Source organism: Neopsephotus bourkii, unplaced genomic scaffold (assembly GCF_033783945.1).
Source record: "Neopsephotus bourkii isolate Nb327-2 ecotype Australia unplaced genomic scaffold, CSIRO-AGI_Nbou_v1 NB_2, whole genome shotgun sequence".
Classification (NCBI taxonomy): domain Eukaryota; kingdom Metazoa; phylum Chordata; class Aves; order Psittaciformes; family Psittacidae; genus Neopsephotus; species Neopsephotus bourkii.
This window is the reverse complement of record NW_026900519.1, coordinates 513,755-541,642: the sequence shown is the minus strand read 5'-3', so window position 1 is coordinate 541,642 and position 27,888 is coordinate 513,755. Positions and strand designations below refer to the sequence as shown.

The 27,888-nt window shown below is 45.4% G+C and overlaps 1 protein-coding gene across 2 annotated transcripts; it reads left to right on the top strand.

Annotated features, from left to right (window-relative positions):
- Positions 1-689: 689 nt before the first annotated feature.
- UPF1 (UPF1 RNA helicase and ATPase) lies at positions 690-26,446 on the top strand. Of its 2 annotated transcripts, none has more exons than XM_061353306.1 (24): positions 690-1,294; positions 7,081-7,223; positions 7,658-7,747; positions 8,246-8,413; positions 9,307-9,487; positions 10,080-10,241; positions 10,901-10,985; positions 11,161-11,259; positions 11,455-11,572; positions 12,389-12,548; positions 12,646-12,764; positions 13,039-13,203; positions 14,189-14,303; positions 14,493-14,636; positions 16,192-16,405; positions 16,618-16,735; positions 18,989-19,145; positions 20,125-20,267; positions 20,946-21,120; positions 21,816-21,897; positions 22,443-22,604; positions 23,217-23,434; positions 23,834-23,956; positions 24,068-26,446. In XM_061353306.1, the coding sequence occupies exons 1-23, from the start codon at positions 1,070-1,072 to the stop codon at positions 23,951-23,953; spliced, it is 3,363 nt and encodes a 1,120-aa protein (XP_061209290.1). In that variant the 5' UTR covers positions 690-1,069; the 3' UTR covers positions 23,954-23,956; positions 24,068-26,446. The 2 variants fall into 2 exon arrangements, with proteins under 2 accessions (XP_061209290.1, XP_061209367.1); XM_061353383.1 differs by having other exon boundaries at positions 691-1,294; positions 11,464-11,572.
- The last annotated feature ends 1,442 nt before the right edge of the window (positions 26,447-27,888 follow it).

Below are 27,888 nucleotides of genomic sequence, written 5' to 3'. Positions count from 1 at the left end.
TCAGGTATTACAGATATAATAGGTCTTACAGCTAGAGCAGCTGTAACACCAGATCCTCCTTAATCACCAAGTCTGCCTCAAAACACTTCCAGCCCGTGCACAGGTGCCTTGCCCAGACTATGTCACTGTTAGCCCAGACACTAAACACTCAAACAGGAATACGAGGCACGCAGGCCACAAAACAGGGGGATAAAGAGCCCCATGCTGTCTCCACAGACAACCACCACCATGCCTCCCCTCACACGGACCTGGTACCACCGCAGGGCTCCCACCAACACCACCGCAGCCGCAGGCCCAGGCCCATGCTCATCCACCTCCACCTCCACCTCCACCACCACCACAGCCTCCATAGCCCCACACGGGGCTCCCACCACCCCAGCTCTTGCCCTCGCCCCCCTCTACCACACGCAGCAGCTCCCACAGCCTCCCCCTCAGCCGCCTGCGACTCCAAGGTCCGCCCACCCTCCCTCCTCTCCTCGAGCACCCATTGGCTGCCACAGCCGTCAATCAGAGGCAGGCCCCGCCCCGGTCCGCGGTGGGGGGCTGTGTGGGTGGGTGGGGGACAGGGCCGCCCCCTCCCGCCCGCGGCGCGAGCCCCTTCGCGCCTTTTCCGCCGGAGCTCCGCCCCTTTCGCTTGCCCTCCCCAGGTGTGTACGTGTTACGTCACCCCTCCCACGCGCACGGGGCGTGCTGGCGTCGCCGCCGTCGTCCTCCGTGCGCTCCGCGTCACCGCTCCTGGCCTGGCGCGCGGTGGCAGCGGCCGGACCGTCCCGCTCGCAGCGCCTCGGGACTCGCTCCTCCCCCGGCGCCCGCCCGCCGCTTCGGCCGCTTCTGCCGCTTCTCTCCGCCGTTGGCTCCGGTCTCGAGGGACCGCCCGAGCCGAGGCGAGGGGGGTGGTGTGCGGCGGCGGGCTCGTTGTTGGCCGGCTCTCGCGCGCGCGGCCTGGTGCGCGCAGCGGATCCTGCCGCTCGCGTAGCGCGGCGCCCGGGCTCCCTGAGGTGAAGCTCGGGCGAAGAGAGGGGGGGGGCGGGCGGGTGGGGAAGAGCCGCTTCTCCTCACCGCCGCCGCCATGAGCGTGGAGGCGTACGGCCCCAGTTCGCAGACCCTCACCTTCCTGGACACCGAGGAGGCCGAGCTGCTCGGCGCCGACACGCAGGGATCCGAGTTCGAGTTCACCGACTTCACTCTTCCCAGCCAGACCCAAACCCCGCCCGGGCCCGGGCAGGCAGGGCCAGGACAGGGCCAAGGGCCCCCCGGAGCGGGGCAGGGACCGCCAGTTCCGATCGAAGCGCAGGTGAGCCCGGGGCCGGGGGTGTGTCGCGTGGGGGTGACGGGGGGGGGGGTCAGGGCGGCTCCGCCACCGGGAGTGTGGGGGGGAGTCCGGAAGGGGCGGGCGGGCCCGGCCCTGAGGCCGGCGAGAGGAAGCCCTGGGCGGGTTGCGGGGCTGGACGCTCTTTCCCCGGCAGCGCCGGACGGGGAAGTGGAAGCCGCGTGTGGCTGCGAGCTTGTCCCGCCGGAGGCAGGCCGCCCGCTGCCGGCCCAGCGCGGCCGGGAACGGGCCTGGCCCCGGGAGTGCGGGGACAGCGCCCTGAGGCAACCGGTTGTACGCTGGTAAAGCCGGCTGACTCCGTGGCTGTGTCGTGATAGTTGTGTTGCTCTTCGGTGTGATGTTGAAGTTAGAAACGCTTCGGGATGTTGCTTCCGATTCTTTTCCTCTGTAAAACAAGCGCAGCGATAGGTAGCATACGGTTACCAGAAGTTGGGTGCTGAGGAAATTCAGCATTGCTTCCTTTAATTTCTGTATTTCTGTGACTAAAAGCAAAATGTGCTTTTAGTGTTATTTTTATCGTGCCTTGCCACCTTTGCAGCTGCATGGTTGCTGGGCTGGTCTGTTTGGGTTTGCATGGGAGTGACAGTCGATACTGTCTGAGGTTTAAGTTCAGAGGCCTGGCTCCTTGTAGCTTAAAAAGAGGTGATTTTTGTTTTTTTTTCTAATATACCCTGTTGATATTTGCTGCATACATGTATTTATTTGACAGTTTGCAAAAGTGAAAGTAGTATATGCTACACATGAAGGCAATACCTGTCACTGCTGTACTGTGACTGTAGTAAAAACCAAAACCCTGAGGAATTCCTTCATTTTTTTTAAAAAAGTCGAACTGTTTTCCATTTAAAGACCATGGACTATTCTAAGTTTTGATGCATCCCCGTGTGGTCCTGTTATTGACAATTAAATGCATTTATCCATGTTTTAAAGTTGAAGTGCTTTAGGTAAGCTTTGAATCCTGAACCAAACACAGTTTGAGCAGGCTTGATTTTCCTTTTTCTTGCACAAGCTGATGTATCAGGGTCTGAAAAATCCAATTGTGGATAGAGAAGTGAGCAAATGGCAGAGGCCAATGTGTGCAGGTGCTGAGAGCCTGCAGGTGGTATTATCCCATCCTGGCTGTATTGGATTTATCCCAGGCTGAATTGAAGGAATTTCTTGTACTTAGCACACAGCCTGGGCGTAGCTGTTGTGCAGTGACTTGCTCTGGGTTAGTGTGTGCATAAGACAGACTCAGTGACGGGATCCCATGGACTGTTTAATTTCTGTTTACTTACAGCTTTTGCATTTGGCTTTGGTAGGCTTCATCCAGTTTGAGCATTGGAATAATAGTAGTAGTAAAACCTTGCCTGTGTACAGTTCGACTACACATCAGTTGATTAAAAAGGCAGTTTTATTAAATCTTTTTTTTTTTTTTTAAGCTTTAATGGGCTGTGATCATTCCAGATCTCACAATAGACATGTGGCCAGAAGAAGAAAAACCACCCTAAAATAAGCCTCATAAGCTAGAAGACCAGACAAGAGGATTAATTTGTCCTTCTGTCTAAACATGTTTGAAAAACCTTTGAAGTGAAAAGGGGTAGAAAAAATAGCTGGAGAGTACATTCAGGTACGGGTGTGTTTGTACCAATCCAGCCTGGCAAGAAGGGGCTTATTTATTACATTTTTAAAGCTGAGTGTGTTTATGATATTTACACACTCTTGCTGTCAGCCTGATCCCCATTTTGACTAGAAATATAAGTTTCAGGGAGGGTTGGGAGAGAACTATTGCAAGCAGATCTCAGAAGTGAGAGAAGTGTAATATCCTCCTGAGCTGAACCACAGCAAACCCTAGCTCCCTGGAGCTGTTCAGACTTGTACCTTGCAACGGTCTCAAGAGTGATAAGATCAGAAATGAAGTGTTTTTTAAAGATTCTGGGGGAAATTTTGTTGCCTTCAACAAATAATTTAAACTTGTTATGGCTTTTTGCAAGGGACGTGCTAAATAATAACTTCTAAGGCCCTGAAATTGATCACATTCATGTGTTGTCACTGTGATTATAAGTAAAGCTGCTTGAGTAAATAATGTGTATTTGAAACTGGTGAACATTGGACGAATGTACTTTTACTTTGCTGTTTCATACTCTGGTATCATTTTGATGTCCTAGAGTTTAAAAACATGAGTTGAGCAATTCAGAGCACCCGATTTCTTGAATAAAGTGATTAATTCAGACAGTCTATAAGAGCTTCCATTCCCAATGTACATTTAACTAATAGTTTGAGAGGATGTTGTTACAATTGATTAATGTCTGACTGACAAGAGCGAGCAGTCAGGAGCACAGAACCATGTCCACTGTGTTCTCTTCAGGAAACTCAATCTCCATTGTTTACATATGATTAAAATCAAACCTGAGAATTGATTTTTCTGAATATTTTAAGATCAATTCTGATTTCTGCCTAATTTTTTTCACTCTTCCAGGCAAGCACTTAGGGATGATGCTCAGAAGCAGTCATACTCAGTGGGTCAGTGCTGAGCAAGACACATGGTGTTGATGTGTTAGTTAAGCTGTTGCAGCAGTGGTTGAAAGAGGCTGGAGCAGCTATTAGAGTTGTGGTCTAGACCACGGGGGCTGGATTTAACTTCCAGTTCTAACAAAGACTTTTTGTCTCGGCGAAATAACCTTCTCCCTGTTGCTCAGGTCCCATCTGGAAATACAGTTTACTCCTCACTGTTTTGGAGGTGCTGTGGGAGTGACTTCTCCACAGTAGCCACTTCCTTATTTTGAAAGGGAAAGCAAGCAGTATAGGAGATTATAATAAGGTACAGTAAATAGTCTGTAGCTTTAATATAAAGAATCTACAAATAACAAATAGTTGGTTATTTGTGCAAGTCCAGAAGTGTGTATTTTTTTTTTCCTCAGGCATGAGAAGGAAATGACCTGAATATGGACAGTGTGACAGGGTGTCCTGCAGTGACTGCCATGTCAAAGGGCATTGCAGTCCTGGAGCAAGAGTATTCTTCTAGCAAAATACCTACTTAACTGCAGTTAGTTTTCTTGTTCCAGCTTGAATGCACCGCTTTAGAGCAGAACTATATCAAGTTGATGTAGCTGTGTTCACCTGGGGATGAGCTCCTGAAGCAGGTGGACTGTGTTAGTCAGAAGCACTAGGAGAAGCTGAGAGAGTTGCATTCTGTTACTAATGGTCTGGGGCCTTGCTTACACACAGTTGGAGGAAGCCACTACATAGTCTGGTTTACTGTTCTGTTACTCAGTTCTCTGGGCCTTTACTGTTGTTCCTTGACCAGTATTTTAGAGGCCAAAAAGGGAGCAGTGGAGTGAGCAGTACTTTGGTGATAGTTTCAGAGCACCTTGGTGTTCCTCACATTGCTGTAGCTGTTGAACTTGCTGTGCTGGAAGTTTCAGTCAACACTGTTAAAATAAGACATCCCCCCCAGCTTGTACAACAGTTGATGGTGCCAGATTGTTAATGGCATGCATATAGGCTAACATCACAGTAGGTTCAGAACAATAGTTACTCACTTCCTCATTGCCTGCCTGCCAAGGCTGAGCATTTCCACAGTCACAGGTGACATCATTCTGCCTAACTTGGGAAGGGTTGGAGCTCCCTGAGGTGTAACTAACACACTCACCTGGTGCAGGAGTACAGATAATTTGCAGTTGTAGTTTTTTGATCTTCTGCCTAAAAAATGTTGCAATTTTATTACTGCTCAGCAATCCATTTTCTTATGAGCACCCAAAAAATCTATTAAAGCTATCAGCTGCTGTGTATGATAATTATATATATGTGTGTTATGGCTCTTTGAAACAGCCTGATAGAGGTGCACCTGTGAATGCTTAGTGTTTGTGCCTCTAAGACGTTCATATTAACTTAAGACTTTGGAATTCCACCTATTTCATGTTCAGTTAGTTATCTTCATACTTTGTAAAATGGCACTATCTGTTAAAAATGCATCTTTATCTTCAAACATCTGTGGAGGTGCTATTACAACAGTGAGCTGGTTGGGTTTTGGGTCATCATAATCATGGGTTGTTACATGCTGCTGCAGTTCCCTTTTTCCCTGTGCTGCTTTTGCACACTCTGAGCTGATGATTCCTCTTAGCTGATTCTTTCTATTAAAAGCCAGTACTTGGAGGTAACATCCATAGAAAGTGAAACCATTTAGATTGTGTTTTGCAAACGCACCTCATTTCATTTGGAGATAATGAAGCAAAGCTGCTGTCATTGAGTCCAGCTCTTACGGCTGAGGGCAAATGTGAAGTGGCTTCCACTTATTTTAACTCTTGCAAGTGGGTGTTAAATTTTAATGTGCAGTACTGACACTGGCTGGCATGGAACCTGAATGAGGCTCTCAGAGAAGTAAGCTTGTTTGGATTTGCTGCTGAGTTCTGGCTTTAAAATGCTACAGCAACTATTTTTATCAAATTTCTTTTAATAAAGATTTAGCATTCTCCTCACTGGGGGCAGCTTTCTCATCTCCTGCAGAGAATTAACTTACAGATACCAGATAAATTGCATTAAATGTCTTAAGTGCAAGAGAGTTATTAAATACTGTATCAGTAGACAAAGGCCTTGAGTGATTCTTATGCTCCCGTTTATTAGATAGTTAAACTTTCAGAAATAAATCTCATCCAAACCCAATACCTCTAAAAACATTGGGGGGGGTAATACATATGATAGGGAAACTACCTCAGAGCACTCCTCTTGAATGCTTTGGCAGCATTATGTTAACCATTGCAGGCACTGTGGTGGTCCCTTTCCCACCTTTTTCCACTCGAAGTTAACATGGATTGTGGGACACTTCCCTCTTCTCAGGTTTTAGTAAGAGTCAAAGGATCAAGTGACTCAACAAACACAGTTTTTTTGGGAGGGAGGCCCAGGGGGCAATGCTATGCCCAGATCTACTCTGACATTCCCACTTCTTGATGCTCCTTCCTGGTGGTGAGCACTCTGTGTTCAGAATTGCCAAAATGCAGTTATTTTTAACAGGAGAGGTGCTTGGTATGTAAAAGCTGCTGACACAGCACCAAATGGTGCAGAACTTCATGGTTCTGGCAGCGTATCCTCAGTGGAAAGAGCACCTGGTTTGTATGTGCTGCATTAGCACCTCGATCTCTGAAGCATGGTGCTCTGAAACTGGAGCTGCATTACAGGGTTTGCACTTCTGCAGTTTAGGAAATTGTGTCATACCTAAACCAAACTGATAGTCACGCAATTTTGTGAAATTAGATGTATATGAGAACAAGCTTCTTGACTTCTTGCTCCCTGTTGTCCAGTTGTCATGAAGTTGTACTTCTGATATCTTGGAGGTGGGAACAAAATTGATTTAGTGGATAGACAACAGCAGAAATAGGTGAGGAATGTCCTATACAGTAAAGATTCTCATTTCAGATGGATTTCTAGAATAAAATGAAGGATGAAAAAATCCCAACTTTTGATACTGCTGGAATTGTTTAAATGGATTTTGGTGTGTTGTGTAAGATGCAGAAATGTCAGTGCAGAAGAGCAATATCCTTTGTTATCTTTTTTCTACTTACCAGTTGGAGTTTAAATAGTCCTGCAGAATAGGAGCTAGTGAAGTGGATACTGATGCTATAACTGGGATGTGTTTCAGGTCCTTTCAGCACTTTCCTTTTGAGACTTGCCAAATGAAACCCAAATTTTTGCTGCGAGGAGTGGGGATTATTGTCCTTGCCTTCGTGTTGCGGACTGTATTTTGATTGTGTAACTGAAGCACTGACCTTGTATTTCAGGTGAATGGACCTGATGGGATTCTCCAAAATGGAGCTGTGGATGATAATGTGGCTAAAACCAGCCAGCTTCTGGCAGAGTTGAATTTTGAAGAAGATGAAGAAGATACTTATTACACAAAGGACCTTCCTGTACATGCTTGCAGGTAAGACCTGAGCTTTGCCCCAGGCTTGTTATTTCCAGAAGGCAGCAGCACTTTGTGGCAGTGAAAGGTGTATTGCTTAGAGGATTTGGGGTTTTGAGAGCAACTTCTTTGGAGACAGCCATGTAGTGATAGGAGAATGGTGCCCTCTGGTGAGCTCTTTTGGATACTTAGGGCTGCCTTGTCCAGCAGGTTTTGGACTTCCCTTGACGAGTAAGTAGAAAGTTAAGCCAACCTAAGGATGGCAATGATGGGAAGTGTTGAAATACCTGTGACTCAGAAGTTTAGCTTGTGTCTGATGCTTTTAGCAACACTCATGTTCCCTAGTTTTCACTTCCCTGTGATTTTGGACAATGCCACACAGTTTAAATGTTATGTTTGAGTTTTCCTATAAGCAAGTACCCAATCACTCCCTGTTTTTTCACTTATAATTCCAGTTACTGTGGCATCCATGACCCTGCTTGTGTGGTTTACTGCAACACCAGCAAAAAGTGGTTCTGTAATGGGCGTGGAAATACATCTGGCAGGTAAATAACAATGACAGTCTTGCTTCCAGAGTGGGTTTGTTCTGAAGTGATGTGGTGGCTGTGACTTAGGTTTTGGTGTTAATCAAAGTCTGGTGACTTCAGTTTGAACCTTCAGCTGCCTCTGTGGCTTGCTGCTGTTACCAGCTTAGACCTCGATCTCACTTGAATGACTTTTGTGAAGTGAGCTTGCTGCTGCTTCCCCCATCGTGTCTTCTGTGAAGCACCTCTTGATCTACAGAGCTTTGGGAGCCTTCTTTCAATTACCAGGAACATTAAAAGAAAGTTTTACGCATTTCCTATTCTTTCATACTCGTGTACCTTAAAGCACTGGGAAACTACTGAAACTGTGTTAGTATCTCTGCTTGTATCTTACAGATGTCTGCCACAGCATAAATTGATTTTTGTTTGTATCTTAATAATTGAGCTGATATATTAAGTTAGGAGTAAATATGATTTTCCTATTGAACGAGTACAGATATATGCCCTCTTTGATTTCAGCCACATTGTTAATCATCTTGTGAGAGCGAAGTGCAAGGAGGTGACTCTCCATAAGGATGGGCCTCTGGGAGAGACTGTCTTGGAATGTTACAACTGTGGATGTCGTAATGTGTTTCTCCTGGGCTTTATTCCAGCTAAGGCAGACTCTGTGGTGGTTTTGCTGTGCAGGTGAGAGAATGCCTTTGTTGCCATGTTTATGTCAAGCTTGTTCCATAAGCTGTTTTCTAAATGGTGATGCTTGGTTTTATTTTGTACCAAAATATATTTTATGCTCTAATTCGACACCATTTTTTCCTTCACATGGATTGTATACAAGTAGATAATCACTAAAGGAGCATTCTGTTATGCTGGGCAATTGTCTTGGTTCCAGAGAAAAGTATTTACCTGAAGTGAAGCAGTCCTTAATGGAAGAAAGGTGGTTTTCCCCTTTTCTAAAACTGTGATTTTTCAGGCTTGGAAGAGTAACAGATCAGTTCAGGAAAAGACTCTGGAGCCCTACTGGAGCAGTGACTCTATTACACAATATGTTTTTTCTGTCACCTCATAGAATCATTTGAAGACAACAGTAAATTGGAAATTGTTCTCTGATAGGTTCTATCAGAAATCATTATTTTAATTTTACGTATTTCAATTAAATGCTGTCACCATGTATTTGACAATAGAAGGTGTGTTTCTGTGGAATGAGTTCTTCTACTTACCTAAACAACAGATGGGAAGTAATCCCAAGTGTTTTCTGATATATTATGTATGTGCATGGTATCAATGGACTGTAACACTTTCAAAGGTGAGTGTCTCATTTAATACTTTAGATGTTACAATTTTCAATTCTAGAAACACTCAACACTGTTTAAAATCCTGAGCCTTCCCAGTGTTGAAATAGCAGAAAAAGGAACCACAAGATGAATTGGCCCAGCAGGTTATAGGATGGGATTGTTTTCTCTTTTGACTGAGATATTTGAGCGGTTTCAGGAGCATGACAAACCCAGTTTTACACTTCACATGAGAGACTTTTTCTTACACTTGTCTAATTTAACAATTTTTCCAATGTTTTGGTTGTGCAGGCAGCCATGTGCCAGCCAGAGCAGTTTAAAGGATATTAACTGGGACAGTTCACAGTGGCAGCCTCTTATCCAAGATCGCTGTTTCCTTTCATGGCTGGTGAAGATTCCATCTGAACAGGAGCAGCTGAGAGCCCGTCAGATTACAGCTCAGCAGATTAACAAACTGGAAGAACTTTGGAAGGTATGTGCTGCTTTTCAAACACTTGTTATATTTTACCAAGTGCTAACTTTTTGTTTTCACGAAGGAAGGACAAGGTTGTTTTAGCAACTGTATAAGGCAGGGAACATGCTTAAATCACATGAGGTTTAAATGCTGCAGGTTTGACAAACAGTGCCACTGGGAATTGATGAAAGCATTCAGGAAACTCTTTATCAAAGTAGGAGAGTTTTGTCTTTGGGTTCTTCAGCTCTGTTCAAGTTGCACTGTCAGGCAGTCTGAAAAAACAACTTTCCTTCTCCATATCGCGTCTTTCACTTACTTCTGCTTTATGTGGTGACTAGCTGAGTAGGGAACTCTTCATTCAAGCTTAGTATTCAGCTGTTGTTTTCTGAGAGGTTTTTCTGTATGTTCTTTAAAGCATAACAAAACTGACTGGATGCGAGTATGACATACAATGTCTGGGTGTAGTGTTAACACCATGACATGCTTATACCTTGATACGACTTCCTGTAGTAGTAGACCACAGTGTTAATCAGTCATGTTGCACAGTGAATACTTGTTGCTTGTTTATATTTAAAACTTTGAAAGAAACTGCTTGGGCTTCAAATTCTAGGAAAATCCATCTGCAACCCTTGAGGACTTGGAAAAGCCTGGTGTTGATGAAGAGCCACAGCATGTCCTGCTTAGATATGAAGATGCTTATCAATACCAAAATATCTTTGGTCCTCTGGTCAAGCTTGAGGCAGACTATGACAAGAAACTCAAGGAGTCTCAGGTAATACACTTGAAATACGCCTGTTTGAGGGGGCTTCTGACCAATCCTCTGGTGTCATATGTATGCTTGTTGTTAACAGCATAGAAATAGATGTGAAATTCAAGTGAAATAGATGTCTTTATTACAATACTATTACATCACAGTAACTATAGTAGTAATAGTGATGTCTGATAGCAGGGAGAGGAAAGGAGAAAATTCTCAAACTGAGGCTTTAAAAGCCAGCATGAAACACTTGGAAACTTCTATATTTTCTGTGTTGAAAGTCTGATCTTTCCAAGAGCCATATTTTATTGTAAAACTGCAACTTGGCCACCTTATGTTATTATGCTTATAACTGCTGCTACCTTTGTCAGATCTTCCAGTCACATCTGAACTGTGTGCAAGCACTTCATGAATGTTTTAAAAGTTGGGGGGGAGAGAGTAATGCAGGTGCTGATTAGGACTTTGTTCTCATTAAGTAGCTCCTGTAGAGCAGAGTTGTCTTCTGCAGATGGTATGATCTCAGGCCATAGGAATAAATACCAATGTTTGTCTCTGCTGTGACACTGGAACAGCAAGTTTTCATTTCTCCACTGTTTTAAAGTAGAGGACAGTGAGGATTGTTTGAGTTAGCAAACAGCTTTTTAAGAACCTAATGAATGTCTTTTCTTTACTATTAGACCCAAGATAATATCACAGTCAGATGGGACCTGGGCTTGAACAAGAAAAGAATTGCTTATTTCACTTTGCCAAAGACTGATTCGGGTAATGACACTTTGATTGTATGTTTTGCTTGGGTTGTTTTATGCCTGGTGAATAGTATCAGTGTTCAGAGAACTCTTGTGGTCCAGCTTGGGATATAAGATAGTACTGTGTTGGTTTTGATTTGGGAGGTGGTTGTTTGGTGAATATTCTGAAAACATTTTTCCTTCCTTTGTAGATATGCGTCTTATGCAAGGGGATGAGATCTGTCTAAGGTATAAAGGAGACCTGGCCCCTTTGTGGAAAGGAATTGGTCATGTTATCAAAGTTCCTGATAGTATCCTTTACTTAGTGAGCCTTCAGAAAGGCTTAGTGGAAGGTTGAATCCATTCTCTGAGAAATCAGTAAACGTGTCCAAAAGTAATTTTGAGCTAATTTTTAATTTGTCACGGGGGTGGGGGGGGTGCTAAAATAATACCAAAATTGGGAAAAATACAATGGAGACGTTTGCTGCAGATTACTACTTAACGAGGTTCTACAGATTATGGTGATGAGATAGCCATCGAGCTGAGGAGCAGCGTGGGAGCGCCTGTGGAAGTCACTCATAACTTCCAAGTGGATTTTGTATGGAAGTCAACTTCATTTGACAGGTATTGAGAAAGCACTTCAGAATTGAGGATGTAATGGGTGCCGTTGGTGTGTGTGTATTTTCCTTTACATTCAGAGGGAATCCTTGAACAGGAAAAGTTGTATTGTTTGGTGAGACTAGGAGTCAGAAATCTGAGTGTGCCCAATATATCGAGTCTGTAGACGTGGTATCTAGCTTATAGAGCAACAGGTCTGACTTTCACTAGAAACTGTGTTAACCTGAATGCCATCAAACTGTCAATTTTTTCATTTTTGAAGGCATGCTTAAGGTATGTTGCAAATACATTGGGGGGTGGGAATTTACCTTTATGTTCAGTTAATACTTGGGATGTAAAAACAACTGTCTTCAGCTTCCTGAACACTGCTCCATCATGAAATGCTCTCTGATTTTAATTGGCATTCCTAGACTTTGAATTTCTTTAACTAGCTGAAATTTCAAGGCATTTGAGTTGGCTGCTGGGTCAGTAGACTTCAGAGATGTCTGTGCTGCATTTTGTAAGATAGGAGTTGGTTTGTAACCCTGAGATACATCAAATACAATTTTTCATCAAATCTAAAATTACTGTTACGGATTCTGTCTGATGTTTCGCTACAGATTTTTCTGGTTGTAATACTTTGTAGTATGAGGAAAAACTCTGTGTTCTCACAAGTCTGATTTTTATCTCTAAATTCTGTTAGTAAGTCTTCTACATTGCTTTTTTTCCCCAAGGTGTATTTTGCATCTAATGTCTGATTAACCTTTGTGTAGGACATTTGTGGATAGTTGTAATTGAGGTCATACTGATTCTGGGGTGTTTTCTGTCCTTCCTTCATTTCAGAATGCAGAGTGCTTTAAAAACATTCGCTGTGGATGAGACCTCAGTGTCTGGGTACATCTATCACAAGCTGTTAGGTCATGAGGTGGAAGATGTAATTATTAAATGCCAGTTGCCAAAGCGCTTTACAGCACAAGGACTTCCTGATCTCAACCATTCTCAGGTAACCTCATCTCCTTTTTACTATACACAAAAGAGAAAGGATTTATGAAGAGAGCTTGAACAACTTTGTAACTTCCTGTGCATTGAATACTGAATAGGTTTATGCTGTGAAGACTGTCCTGCAGCGTCCTCTGAGCCTTATTCAGGGTCCTCCTGGTACCGGAAAGACAGTGACATCAGCCACAATTGTCTATCATCTGGCTAGACAGGGCAATGGGTAAGAACTGTTCTCACTGAATCCTGTATGTATGAGGTTATTTTATTAGTGGTCAAAGAAATAGCTTCATTTTTAAATCAAAATAATTTGGATTACTGAACTAGAAAGGCTTTTTAAAAGTATGTTCTTTCTGGGAAGACTTGTGCTTATTTCAGAAAATATTCTTCCCCAGCATATTATTTGGAGACCTGTGTTGGAGCACAGGATTTTATTGCAAGTCCAATAGAAACAAATTTACAGCTCATTGAGACTTTTTGCTCCATATTTTCCCAAGGCCTGTGTTAGTCTGTGCTCCGAGTAACATCGCTGTGGATCAGTTGACTGAGAAGATCCATCAAACTGGACTGAAAGTGGTTCGTCTGTGTGCTAAAAGTCGTGAGGCAATTGACTCTCCTGTCTCTTTCTTGGCATTGCATAACCAGATCAGGAACATGGATAGGTAAGAAATGGTTGAAAGGAGCAGGGGAACAAAAAAAACCCAACTGAAGTGTTGTGATGGACACCACTGATGAACTGTGTCATGGTGACAACGTGTATTTGCTTGGTGATAACTTTGTTCTATACTTGTGTCCTGTTTAGTTTTACAAACTCTTTCACGGACACCCCCTTGTTGTGGGGAAAGAGCTTGTGTGCCCTTGTGAGGTTGGGAGCTATGCTGGTGGTGGCATATGCCTCCAGTAGGGTCTCCCGTACCAGACAGGTCTCAACCGAAGGGTCAGACAAAGTGTGCCCAGGGGCAGGATGGGCTCACTAGCCTTCAGGCAACCATCCTAAGAGAAGGACAACTCTAAGTTCAAACTCAGGCAGATGGAGCTCGTTTAGCTCTGTAATGCTGTCCATCTAAGAATGATACTCTGACCAGACTTATGACCTGAGGACTTTGCTGTCACCGTCCAAGCTTGCTAGGCCCTGGCAGATAAACCGCAAGGGTGAGGCCAGTTCTGTGCACTCTGTGCCTTACCTAAAAAATCCACTGCGCAGGCCCAAAGGGTTTACTCACACTTGCAAAGCCCTGCGGTGACAGGTGAGGGACGAAATGGCAGGTGATCAGGTGCACTGGAAGTCGCAGACCCAGCCCTGCATGCAGGCAGTTCAGGACATTGGTCGCTCCGTAACACCGTTGTCTCCTTTGAGAACTCACACAGAATTAGTCTCAAGGAGAAAAGACAATGTAGAAAGAATCACGTCCTGCCTATACCACCCAATGAGACCTTTCACTGTGCTTTTTGCAATTGGATTTGCCTATCTCACGTTGGCCTTTTTAGTCATCAGCTTGCTTGTAGTAAGCATGGTTAAAGCCCTTCCCAAATCTTCGTTCACGAAGTCAAGCCGTGATGGTGATGGAGTTTTACAAATGAGTTCCACTGGAATCCTACAAAGTTGTTTATTAGGCCATAAAGCAAAATTCCTTTTTTTTTTTGCAGCATGCCAGAACTTCAGAAACTGCAGCAGCTTAAAGATGAAACTGGAGAACTGTCATCTGCTGATGAGAAACGTTACCGGGCACTGAAAAGAACAGCAGAGCGGGAGTTACTTATGGTAAGGTGCATTGGTTCTAGTAGCTTAAATAATTGCCTTCCTCCACTGGAGGCTTGGCTGCAATTTGGTGGTGATGAGAGTACAATTTAACTTAGGGAGATTGTTGGAATGGTGTTGGATACTCCTCCATGTAAAAATACTGGCTGTTGATGCCCTACTTGATTAATCTTAGTTGTATTTCTGTCTCAGAACGCAGATGTGATCTGTTGCACATGTGTGGGAGCTGGTGACCCAAGGCTTGCAAAGATGCAGTTCCGCTCCATTCTGATCGATGAAAGCACACAGGCCACTGAGCCAGAATGCATGGTGCCAGTGGTGCTGGGAGCAAAGCAGGTAGGAGCTGTTGGACTTGATTAAAGAAAATCTTACTGAAGTTTACAAATAGAGGAAGTAGCAGCAACATTCACAGTGTGGGCATACAGAAAAATAAAATCCTTTTGTGTAAGATGCTTCCATACTACAGACAGAAGCGTCTTTGTCTTAGTCCTGTTAGTTTTCTGTTTCCATGCATAATCTTTGCTTAGAACATGTCAGTACTGTTGAAACAACCATAGAATCATAGAATAGTTAGGGTTGGAAAGGACCTTAAGATCAAGTTCCAACTCCTCTGCCATGGGCAGGGGCACCTGACACTAAACCATATCACCTGAGGCTCTGTCCATCCTGGCCTTGAACACTGCCAGGAATGGAGCATTCACAACTTCCTTGGGCAACCCATTCCAGTGCCTCACCATCCTTGCAGTGAAGAACTTCCTCCTTATATCCAATTTAAACTTCCCCTGTTTAAGTTTTAACCCATTACCTCTTGTCCTGTCACTGCAGTCCCTAATGAAGAGTCCCTCCCCAGCATCCTTATAGGCCCCCTTCAGATACTGGAAGGCTGCTAGGAGGTCTCCATGCAGTCTTCTCCAGGCTGAACAGCCCTAACTTTCTCAGACCATCTTCATACGGGAAGTGCTGCAGCTCACTGATCATCCTTGTGGTGCTCCTCCGGACTTGTTCCAACAGTTCCATGTCCTTTTTATGTTGAAGACACCAGAACTGTACACAGTGCTGCAAGCAAGGTCTCACAAGAGCAGAGTAAAGGGGCAGGATCACCTCCTTTAACCTGCTGGCCACGTTCCTTTTGATGCAGCCCAGGATACGGTTGGTTTCTGGGCTGCAAGCACACACTGAAGCCGGCTCATGTTCAGTTTCTCATCAACCAACACCCCCAAGTCCTTCTCTGCAGGGCTGCTCTGAATCTGTTCTCTGCCCAGCCTGTAGCTGTGCCTGGGATTGCCCTGACCCAGGTCTAAGACCTTGCACTTGTCTTGGTTAAACTTCATGAGGTTGGCATCAGCGCACCTCCCAAGCGTGTCAGGGTCCCTCTGGATCCCATCCCTTTCCTCCAGCCTATCAACAAACCACACAGCTTGGTGTCATCAGCAGACTTGCTGAGGGTGCACTCAATCCCACTGTCCATGTCACTGACAAAGATGTTGAACAGGACTGTTCCCAACACTGATCCCTGAGGGACACCACTCGTTACTGGTCTCCAGCCGGACATTGAGCCGTTGACCGCAACTCTTTGCTTGTTGCCATCCAGCCAGTTCTTTATCCACTGAGTGGTCCATCTGTCAAATTGATGCCTCCAATTTAGAGACAACGATGTCATGTGGGACAATGTCAGACGCTAGAGACTGAATAAGATTTTCCTTGAAAATGATGAGCTGAAAAGCTAGTTGACACTAAAGATTGTAAACCTGAGATTAAATCTGAAGCCTATTACAAGTCCAACTAGTTAGTTCCTAATATATTTTATAGCAGGATATTGCTGTTGTTTGTAGCTACTGGGCAAATTTCAGAAAACAGAAACTTAGAGATCTACCAACTTCCTTTTCCACAGCTTATTCTTGTGGGTGACCACTGCCAGCTTGGTCCTGTTGTGATGTGTAAGAAAGCTGCTAAGGCTGGGCTGTCTCAGAGCCTCTTTGAGAGGCTGGTGGTGCTGGGGATCCGGCCAATCCGCCTGCAGGTGCAGTACCGCATGCATCCTGCGCTTAGTGCGTTCCCATCCAACATCTTCTATGAGGGTTCACTCCAGAATGGTGTCACTGCAGGTAAGCAAGAACAGTAGTCCTGCAAATTCCTTTCCATTCCTTAAAGAATCCTTCCTTTCGTCCTTCATCTAGATGCGTGTTAATACATTCATTTCATGAGACTTGCCACTGCACTTATATTGAGTCTTTAAGGTGCTTTGATATGAAAGAAACATATGTTCTTGCTAGTAAAACAGTGCTAAAAATGGTTTTACTTCCTTTGTGCTCTTCAGCGGACCGTGTGAAGAAAGGGTTTGATTTCCAGTGGCCACAGCCAGATAAACCAATGTTTTTCTACGTTACACAAGGACAGGAGGAAATTGCCAGCTCGGGCACCTCTTACTTAAACAGGTAAAGAAAATCCAGCACCGAGATATAAGATTACTTAAAAATACATCATTCCAGTGTATCTCATGTTGTAAGGGAGATTGTTAAATGAATCTGTTACTAATCTTATTGCATCCCTTGGAGACGGTCACAAGTACTGAAGTCAAGAGAGAGCAGTATGTCAGTATGTGTTTCCCACTGCAGACCAAATACCTAAGAATTTCTTTACCTAGAATTTCTGCAACAAAATTCATAGTATTCCATATTCTCCATGACTTGTGGTGGCCTTGCTCCGAGTAAAGGCATTAACAGCTAACTAAAGGCTTGTGATTTCCAAGAAGAGTTACTTTCTGTTTCTGTGAAGATGGTATTCAAATGAGCCAGCCCACAGCCGTCAGATGTATCGTGTGTTGGGTACAGTGTTCAGTGCTGTTGATCCTTATGCTCTGCAGTAATTCTCCTAAATGAATAAAATGTTGTTATTAGCTATTAACAGCTGTTGATGAAGTTGTTGATGTGCTTTGTATCATCAAAGCTGCTAGCAAGGATGGTGCAGGCTGAGCTGCATCCTGGAGCTGGTTTGCCTTAAGCTCTCTTCCCAGTAAATGAAGAGAAAAAGGCATTTCCAGTGGGAGCACTTCAGATATTAAGTGGGTTGGAATTGTTCTGTGGAGGTGTGTTTTCTTTCACTGGTAGCATAAGGAGCATGGGACAATTAAGTGCCTAATGTGTGGAATGAATTTGGGCCAGCAAGTAAACTATCTGCAGTTGCAGCAGGAAATAGTGATCAGGTTGCATTTTGAGGCCAGAATTCCAGTAGCTCGTGAAGCAGAGTCTTTAATTTGGCAGGGGTGTGTAAGGGGTGAGGATTTAATTTTCTTTTGTCTTTCTGTGGGTTGTTCTGTTTCTTGTGGGGTGTCCTGGGTTCAGCAGTAGCAGTCATTGTTCTCCTTCTTAGGGGCTGGTGCAGTGCTGTGGTTTTGACTTTCAGCCCGGGACCAGGGCCGATAACACCAATGTTTTTAGCTACTGCTCAAATGTTTTACTCTGACCAAGGACTTTGTGAGCCTCATGCTCTGCCAGGGAGGAGGGAAGCTGGGAGGAAGCAGAGGCAGGACACCTGACCCAAACTGACCAAAGAAGTATTCCATAGCACAGCACATCATGCCCAGGATGTAACTGGGAGTCACCCGGAAGGGCTAGTGCACTGCAGGGGTGGACTAGGTATCGGTCAGTGCTTGGTCGGGCATGGGGGGGTGCGAGTTATCAGTCAGCTGGTGGTGAGCAGTTGTATTCTCTTCCCTTGTTATTTCCTTTATCATTACTATTATTGGTGGTAACAGTAGTGATTTGTGTTACACCTTAGTTACTAAACTGTTCTTATCTCAACCCATGGGAGTTGCATTCTTTTGATTCTCCTCCCCATCCCTCCAGGAGCAGGGGGAAGACAAAAAGGGGGGGAGTGAGAGAGTGACTGCATGATTTATGGCTGACTTTGTTTAAAACATGACATGGGCGGTTTTGGTTTTGGTTTTTTTCTGTACATCCCAACTCTTCTTTTTTTTTTTGAAGAGTGAGCTTAGAACAGTTTGCTCCTTTTGGTCAGATGCATTTGCTCATGTGCTTGGAAGGAAAACCAGACCAAATCATGAAATATAGCTGCTGGGTTATTTTTAATCTGTGTTTGATAAGCAGCATGTGCAAGACTGGATGCAGCCACCCAGATTGTGCACAAACACACACCACAGCAGTTGACTGACATGGGGATTGGCATTAAAAGCATTATATATATAAAACTTTGAAGATAAAGCAAGTGAAGTACCAGTTTGCATGGCAGACAGGGAACGTTTTTAATGATCTCACTCATGAAAGTACACGTGTACATTGAACTACTAAGAAGTTCCATTTTGGAATGGTGGCCAGGAAGTCTGGTTGTGTTGGTGAGAAGGTGGATTTATATGTTACAGAGAAATTTGTGTCATTCTGAGGCTTCTTTTTTTTTTTTTGAGATGGTCCTTTTGTCCATATTCCTCTGGCTGAGAACATCTGTGCATGGCCTAAGTCAAGAGCTGGTAGTGGTGAATGTTCCTGCAAAGCTGAAGCTGGATTAATCAGGGTGCTCAAGCAGCAGCACAGAATGGTCTTTTTCTTGAAGCAGCCTTGCTGGCAAAGTCCAGCTCAGCATTGGTGCTCCAAGTTTTTCAGACCCATTAGCTTGCAAGAAGTTCAACCTAATGCCTTGATTCTCCTCAGATAAACAAATCTCTTTTTTTCCAGGACGGAAGCTGCCAATGTGGAGAAGATAACCACAAAGCTATTGAAAGCTGGTGCCAAACCAGATCAGATTGGCATTATAACTCCTTACGAAGGGCAGCGATCCTATCTGGTGCAGTACATGCAGTTCAGTGGCTCCTTGCATACAAAACTCTACCAGGTACAGAGTGCTTGGGCACATGGGAACACTTGGATGCAGAGAAGCTAGAAAAGTTGGATATTGTGAAACTTCACAATATTTTCATTTGCAGTCTGGCTTCTTAGGCATCAGTCTGTTTATTTGGGGGGGGGGGTTTAGTGACCATGGTTAAAATAGACTGGGGGAAAAGTTTAGGAGGTATCAGATGCCAATAAATGTCAGGGGAACAGTTGGCCACATAAAGGAGAATGCCTTGTTATGGACTCTGAAAGGAATGCTCAATGAGTCCATCCTCTAAGGACTCCTTAAGGCACAGAAAAGAGAGGTCACTAGTGCTTCAGCTGTGGAAAAGCTTCAGTCAGCTTGTGCCTTAAATAAAAGCATCATGCCAGGAGAAATGAAGCACCATAAATTCTGATAGATGTACTATTTATTTGCTTGGGAGCACATCCTCCCATCAGTGGAACTCCTCTACCAAACATTCAGATTTGTTGCTACAACCAAGACTGTTGTATGTTTAATACAGTCTGTTTTGCAATAGTGAGGACTTGGTCAGTGTTTTCATTGAAGGAAAATTTGGTGGAAATACTTCTGCTTCTGCCAGGAATGATCTGTCCCTCTGATTCAGGATTCTCGGAGACTGAGAGCAGCAGTGCTAATTTGGACCTGTTCTACTACGAGGTTTTGGAATAGTCAGAAGTCTTTTTGGCAAAATAGCTAGGAAAGGGATGCTTTCCGTAGTGCAAATGCCAGGTTTGGGGAAATGTGAGAACCATAAAGCAGTGAACATAAAAGTAATTTGTCCTAAACTGAGACTGTCTGTTCTCCTGTAGGGAAACTATTTAGTGAGCAGTGGAATTACCCAGTCATTTGTCATTACAAAAATAACATTTTCATCAACTGATGGGGACTGCATGGCCAAGGCAGGTTGTAATGCCTGCTGGTGGCAGAGCTGTTTTGCACTGTGCTTCTGTGATTTACATGTTTTCTTCTGTTTCAGGAAGTGGAAATTGCAAGTGTGGATGCCTTCCAGGGACGAGAAAAGGACTTTATTATCCTTTCTTGTGTGAGGGCCAATGAACACCAAGGGATAGGGTTTCTGAATGACCCCCGGCGTCTTAACGTAGCTCTTACAAGAGCAAGGTAAAATAAAATTGGGCAAACTAGAGACCTACTTCAGTCTGCTGAAGCACTGGTACAGACCCATGGTCTGTGTTTTGTGGGTCGTGGGCCTTTTCCCCACTTGGTTTAAGGGAGCCTTGAGTGATTTCCACATTCCCTACAACTTCCAAAAGCAATTTCAACCTAACGAACATTTCCACTTGGCGTCAGTAGTTTGTAGAAGCTGCCATGTTGCTCCCCTTTGTACCCTTCATCTGCTGCTTTACCCTTTCCAGCAACCATTTCTTATCATTTTGCTTCTCTCAATGGGTTTGATTACTGAGAAAGGTAATTTGGAGTCAACACTGTTGGTTGGCTTCCTTGGGTTCTGCAGGCTTTCCAGCCAGGCCAGGGTGATGGTTGATTGAGCACATTGGTGTGTTTGGCAAACCTGCATAAGGAAGCTTGTGATACTGAGCAATTGGCTGCTGCAATCTCCTTTCAGGTGTTTTGTCACAGTACAGAAATCATCTGCAGGAAACAAAACAATTGTATCAGGGTTTGTTACCCCTACCATGGGCTGCTGTTGGCTGCCCGATGTGCTGTGGAAGAGGTGGACTTTGAGGCTGTTCTGACATTTAGTCATTGCTTTAGTTTTAGTAAGGTGGTTTTGGTTTTAGTCAAAGTTAATTTTACCTTCTCTGTCTGCTCTTGCTACAGGTATGGAGTAATTATTGTTGGGAACCCAAAAGCTCTGTCTAAACAACCACTCTGGAATCACCTGCTGAATTACTACAAGGAGCAGAAGGTGCTGGTGGAGGGACCACTGAACAACCTCCGGGAAAGCCTTATGCAGTTCAGCAAGCCCCGGAAGCTCGTCAACACCATCAACCCAGTAAGTCTCACATGGTTGTGGCATGAAATAATTGGGATTTGATTAATTATATATGGGTGGAATAAACAGTTGTCCCCATAGCCTTACACCCCCATAACTTCTCATTTTTATTGCCTGGTTAATGCAGTGTCACCCCAAGTAAGTTGCTGCTTCAACTGTTTGTAAGTTAAGTAGAAAATCCTTTTTGGTGCTTTTTTATAGCTATTTACTGCAAAATTTTATGAGGGGATAAATTCTGAGGTGAATGAAGCATAAAAGAACTGGTTTGTATAGAAATGGCAAGCTCATGAGGCACGTTTACTTACACCATTGTACTTTAATCCTCAACCTACAAGTTTTATACTTAGTCCTTTAGCATAAGTACATTTGGGGGAGGGGGCAGCTCAGCAGCCATCACAGGATGGTGGCAGGAATAGATCAAGGGAAGAACTATCATCAGAACCTGAAAATAGCCTTAAAATTCATCAAATGTTTCACAGTGTGAGATGGGCTGTAGAATCTTTTTCTTGTCATGATGTAGTTGAAAGGATAGTTGGATGCTTTCCATGTAAAACAATTACTTTACTCAGCACTTGTAAAGTGTGCGTGATCCATGGTGTTTTACTGGATTTTTTTACCCAAAATAGTTTATAACTGAAGTGGCAGCACAAAGGTTTCTGTGCAAAGGCTTTGTCTAACTCGTCTAATGCTTCCAGGGTGCCCGTTTCATGACTACTGCCATGTATGATGCACGGGAGGCTATTATTCCAGGATCTGTCTATGACCGGAGCAGTCAAGGTAAAGGAAACTATCAGAAGTAGTATCTTCATAGGTTTTAATTTTTCATCCCAACAAGCCCATAGGGGCTGGTATTTGACAGACTTCAAATTTCTAAATGGTTGAAGAATCACTACAGAAAAAAGAGGAATTTAAGAACTGAAAATGTTTATGACATGCCTGGATTTTGCTGTCTGTATATAGGAGCTCTGGTGTTTGTAGAGCAAGTGAAAAATGAAGGGAAAGGGAGCGTGTGTGTGTGTGTGTATTTTGGGAGTCATAGAATAGTCAGGGTTGGAAAGGACCTTAAGTTCCAACCCCCCTGCCATGGGCAGTGACACCTCCCACAGCCTTAGCTGGTGCTGTAGAAGAGTAACTGTGTAGGAATGAGCATGTTAGATGAGTATCTGAAATCAAATGATGAATGGGGAGCACTGGTGGTCCCTGGCAGGGGTAGGTTTGTCCTTTCAGATTCTGCTCCCATGTTCTCAATTCCTGTCAAAAGCAGGAGTATGAATTGCTTTTGAAATGCCTGGAATCACTGTGGCTTTTCCTCCCCTCCCCAGGCCGCCCATCCAACATGTACTTCCAGACCCACGACCAGATTGGGATGATCAGTGCCGGCCCCAGCCACGTCACTGCCATGAACATTCCCATCCCCTTCAACCTGGTGATGCCACCGATGCCACCGCCAGGGTACTTCGGCCAAGCAAACGGACCAGCTGCAGGTACGGTCTGAGGGGAGCTGGGACAGACCCCACAGGGTAGCTCTGAAGTCAGAGAATGGTTTTTGCTCCTCCTATTAGAGGAGATGATGCATTTCTGTTAGTTGTATGGAGTACAAACACAGCAGCACTGCAGCCTCAGTGAGTGTCCCTTTGCTGTGTCTGTGCTGGTGGTTCCAGTACCTGAAAGAGCCTACAGGAAATCTAGAGAGAGACTTCTGACAAGGGCAAAAGTCAAGGGGGAATGGCTTTAACCTGCCAGAGGGGAGATTGAGATGAGTTCTTTTTCCCTGTGAGGGTGCTGAGGCGCTGGCACAGGGTGCCCAGAGAAGCTGTGGCTGCCCCACCCCCAGCAATGTTCAAGGCCAAGCTGGACACAGGGCCTTGGAGCATCCTGCTCTAGTGAAAGGTGTCCCTGCCTGTGCAGGGCTTGGAACTGGATGAGCTTTAAGGTCCTTCCCAACCCGAGTCATCCCATCACTTCTCTGCACCATGACTTTGAGTACATACAAAATGTTGCCTCTTGTGAGTGATCAGGTCTTCAGAGAAACAGTTAATTCTCATGTTTGCATGTGTAAGGCTTCTCACTGCTGGTTGGGATTAATGCTTTTCCAGGACGTGGGGCACCAAAAGGGAAGACTGGTCGTGGTGGGCGCCAGAAAAATCGTTTTGGGATTCCTGGAACTAGTCAGTCAAACCTTCCAAATAGTCAAGCGAGCCAAGACGTGGTTTCCCAGCCCTTCTCCCAGGGTCCACTGACTCAGGGGTATATCTCCATGAGTCAGCCATCACAGATGAGTCAGCCTGGGCTCTCCCAACCCGAATTATCACAGGTAAGCAGGTTTTGGTTGGGCAGTGGGGTTTATGTTGATGATTCCTGTGCATGTACATCCTTGTTTCCTAGCACTGAGGAAAATGGAAATTGAAACTATTTTCAACAACTCATGCTCCTCCCCTTGGTGAACTTTACATACACTCGGGCAATGCTGCATGTCTAGACTTCAGCTCAAGCCTTAACTTTGCCCCAGTTGCCTGTTCAGCCTCTGGCTGTTGCAAACCCCTTTGTATTTATGGGAATTCTGCAGCAAAAGAGAGTAGATTTAAAAAAAAACCCAATGCAACCAACCAAACCCCAACCCCAAACCTCTGGGCTGCTGGGTCCTCTGCTTGCTGAGGGGGAGCACTTGGGCTGGGTGAGGAGGTAGAGGTTTAACACATGCTTTTGTTTTCAGGACAGTTACCTTGGTGATGAGTTTAAATCTCAGATTGATGTGGCGCTGTCACAGGACTCTACTTACCAGGGTGAACGTGCATATCAACATGGTGGAGTGACGGGACTGTCACAGTATTAGAGTGTAAGGCACCCGAGGACCATTCCTCTGCTTCCTCCTCCCTGTTAAAGTTCACAAACGCAGTGTTTGTCCTAGTGACGTCCCTAATGCAGCTTTTGCTTTCTTTGCTTTCAGGTTGAGGAAGAAGAGCTAAGCTTGTGTGGAGCTTAGTTCATCAGCATTTTATTCTGGGTAATAAAAAAAATAAAATAAAATGGATACCTGTTTTCCACTGCTAAAACTGAAGCACCACTGTGTGAGAGCAACAGGAGAAAGAAACCAACCAACGGAGAGGAGAGAGAGAAAGGAGCGCGCGAGAGAGCCCACTGCTAAGCTCACTGAGACCAGGAGCCTGACCGGAGAGGAGAGAGCGCACTGAAGGACTGGCTGGCGCCTCACTGGGAAGCAACTCCCCTGAAATGAGTGGTCAGCCGAGTCCCTGCTCCCCCAGTCAACAAGCTCAAGAGAAGGGCCTTAAGCAGGTTTCACTTCATTCCATACTTCTCTTTGCGAGCAGGGCATTACTTTTCAGAGCAGATGGGGAGAGGAAAACCCTCATCTCAGAGTTGTTCTCGTTTTAAAGGGGTACTATTTTAGCAGTAACTGTTTACATTTAGAAGCAGAGTATCTGAGAGAGAAAGAAAGAGAGTTCCTGACTCAGTGACAGCAAGCCGAGCAGAATCCAGCGGAACATGGCTGATGCTCAACTCTGAGATGCAGGTTTTGTTGTCCAACACTGGCTCTGAAATCCTTAGTGTCATCGTGTCGCCCACATTCTGAACGGGTCTTTCGTGACAAGGTGGTTTTAAAGAGATCCTGTCAAAGGAGCACTGAATTTTTAGAAGTTTGTCTCTGAATTCTTAGTGGTGGACCTGGGGAGATGCTTGTTCTGAGAAGCTTACAAAAAGTTTAAACCAAAACTAAATTAGAGCACCAACCTTGAGAACTTTTCAGTGTGATTTAAAGTTGCAGCAATCAGCCTCTTCTTCCTACATTGGATAGCAGTTAGAGTGACAGGAGCCTGCGCGCTCAAGCGGGAGGAGGGTTTCAAAGCTTTCTGTATGCTTCAATTGGCAACTGTCTGGACTCTACTCTGTGAAAAACAGCCTTTCTGTAAGATGAGATTTGCGCTTGAAAGGGGATGGGTTCCTGTGCCCTTCGGCCTGGAGGAAAAGATGCTAACGGGCCTGCTTGACTCGCTCCCTCAGACCTGGGGAAGAGGTAGTGGAACCTGGGGATTATATTGGTTTTGAAGTAAAGACTCTACAATGTTAATGAAGCAGGTTGGGAAAATGGACAAAGCGGGCGGCTGTTGGAAGGTGGCCTCTGAGAGCTGGGTGGCATTAGAGATACTGGGTCAGGCTTTTTGTGGGGCTTCTTTGGTGCGGAATGCAGGTCGCTGACAGGTTCAGGTGTGAGAACCAAACCCGGAGCCATGGCCATGGCTGTGCCATCGACGCTGGCTTGAGGAGTAGCTGGAAGTCAGAACTGAAAACAGCACTTAAGAGAAGCCATCCAATTTCAGAGTTGTACCCATGTCTTAAACAAGTCCTATGGGAACACTGGGAGCATTTTAGTTCTGTCTAAACCTTTTTAAAAACAGGGCAGAGAATTGACAATAACCCCCAGCCCCATTTTTATCCAATCCCCAAATGAGCTGAGCCTCTACCTCCCAATTGGCAACCAACAGTAGTGTGGGATTCACTAACCTGGGTGTTTTTAAAGTCTAAGTTAGCTTTATACTCAAAGGGCTCCGAGTGTTTCTAGTCTCTTTTTTTTTTTGGGGGGGGGTGGTGGGTTGGGAGGGGGAACTCAAAATACCTCTCATCTGAATGTACTTAAATGACGTAAAAACCCACTTTTTGTAGCTGGGGGGAAGCCCTTTCATCACTGTCCTTTCTGTAGATCGTTGACCTGCTTTCATAACCTGTATTTGCTGTAGTTTTTCAGGAGTGTCTCTCCCCAGTGCAGACCTGGTGTAGCATCCCCACAACCCGTGAGTAGCGAGCACATAACCATGGAGCAGGTGTTCAGGGGGGGTTTTGTTCAGTCCTGCAGCGAGAACTGCAAAAGAAACTTTTCAGAAGTGAAACCCATTCTTTTCTCATCAAAAGCCTCCAGAGTTTAGACTCAACGCGAGCCCGGAGCCAGAGGCCACCTTCCTCCTGTGAGATGGACTCTTTTATTTATTAACATTGCCGAAGGGCTTTTTAATTTTCTTCCTCTGTAGGCTGCGTAGCTGCGTAGACGTTTCCGATAGGTTGAAGCTGTACCCTCTGTGCAATGCAATCCATTGAGTACCGTCCCCCTTCCTCTCCCCTCACCCCCTTTATTTCACTGACGGGAATGCTTGCCTCTGCTTTGTGCTGGTTTTTCCTTTGTAGCAGTTACTCTGAGTTTTATAAATCCAGACATCAGTGCTAGCACGGTGTTTAACTCTTTTGATTTTGTCTCAGTTTGTTTTAAACCTGTTTGTCATCAATAAAAATATTAATAAACAGCTCTTGCATTCGAGGTGGCCCCTAACTCTCAATGGTGAAATCATGCAACGTTCATTAAAACTTAGTCTGATTGTATAAACCTCAAGTTTATTACTCGTTTTTAACACAGACTAGTACAAAAGTGGGGATGTGCAGAGCAAACACGGGTAAGCAACGAACTGTGACCACTCCTGTTAAATGCCCTCTCCCCTCCTCTGGCTCAAGGGGGGCTACTGTGAGCCCTGGGGTGGTCCATGACTGTGTGTGAGGTGCAGGGGAGCCACAGGTGTTACCAAAGGCTGAGGCTGGTTCCAGAGGTGACCAGTCCCACCTGGAACATCTCCCTCCTCCAGTGCATGTGGGAATGGCTTTTACCCAGGCCTGGGAGCAGCTTCAGTGTTTGGGCTTTGCCCTGTGGGTGAGCTCAGTGCAGCTACTCCAGGCCATCTCCATGTCTGGTTACTGTAACCCACCTCCTTATGGCTGGGATGGAGCCAGACAGTTGCCATCCATCAGGCTGCAGAACCAGGTAAGGAGGTGGCATTATTGTGTTAAGTAAGTGAGGCCTTCAGGCCGAGCCTGCCCCAGCACAGGTACAATACTTACTAACAGGTTTTCTTAATCCTGCCCATCCTAAACGTGAAAGAAAGGGCTCCTGCTTGCCTTTGCCTCGATCAAGGCCTACTCTAAGCCCTTAAACCATCTGAGTGCTTGAAATGGGCTTCAGCCATTTACTCTTGTTCATCCACTGGAGTAAAGCAGAGTGGAGCTCCGGTCCTTTCTGCTACTCCAGAACCAGCAGGGCATGAAAACATGGGTAAGCTACACAGCTACAGTCCTGGAGCTACTCCTGCTTTGGGCTTCTGCTCCTCATGCCAGTGTGGTGACAGAAACCCGCTCGCACTCCCCTTCCTCAGCAGCCCGACAGTGGTTAAACCTGTAGTGCCTCCCCGCGGGGAAGGGAATACTGCAGCAGAGCAGGGAGGCAACACACGAACAAACCAGCCAGGAGCTGGCCTCTGGGCTCAGGTTCACAGCTGAAGACAACGAATTCAAGTCTAACGCGGATTCTGCTTCTGTTCCCCCCAGGCACCAAATGAAAACTGAACCACAACCAACCTACAATGGAGCATGACAGAGCAGGGCTGTCCTGGGCTGATGCTCGGCTGCTCTCAGGCTCCAGCCCCCCCCCAGGTCTCATCACTCTTCACACAACGTGAGTTAAACCCGGCCTCCCAGCAGGCTGCGAGGGAGCAACTCCCCCCCACACCTCGGCTCTGCACCAGAGCATCACCTCCCACTGCTTCAACCCCATCCTCAGCCAAGCCTGGGGCTCCCCATGGCCCACCCCAGCAAGAGAACCCAGCGCTCCCCACTCCAGGCTCTGCCCTGCAGGAAGGGATTCAGTCACCCGGAGCTGCAGCTCCTGCAGTGACAACATTCCCTCTTCCTGCAGCAGGGCTGGAGCTGCTGCAG

What these genes read in the sequence shown, in the direction of transcription:
- UPF1 (XM_061353306.1), top strand. Translation starts at nt 1,070, where the DNA reads ATGAGCGTGGAGGCGTACGGCCCCAGTTCGCAGACCCTCACCTTCCTG. An exon ending in CAGTTCCGATCGAAGCGCAG is followed by an intron (nt 1,295 to 7,080) that starts GTGAGCCCGGGG and finishes CTTGTATTTCAG; the next exon opens with GTGAATGGACCTGATGGGAT. An exon ending in CCCAACCCGAATTATCACAG is followed by an intron (nt 23,435 to 23,833) that starts GTAAGCAGGTTT and finishes TTTTGTTTTCAG; the next exon opens with GACAGTTACCTTGGTGATGA.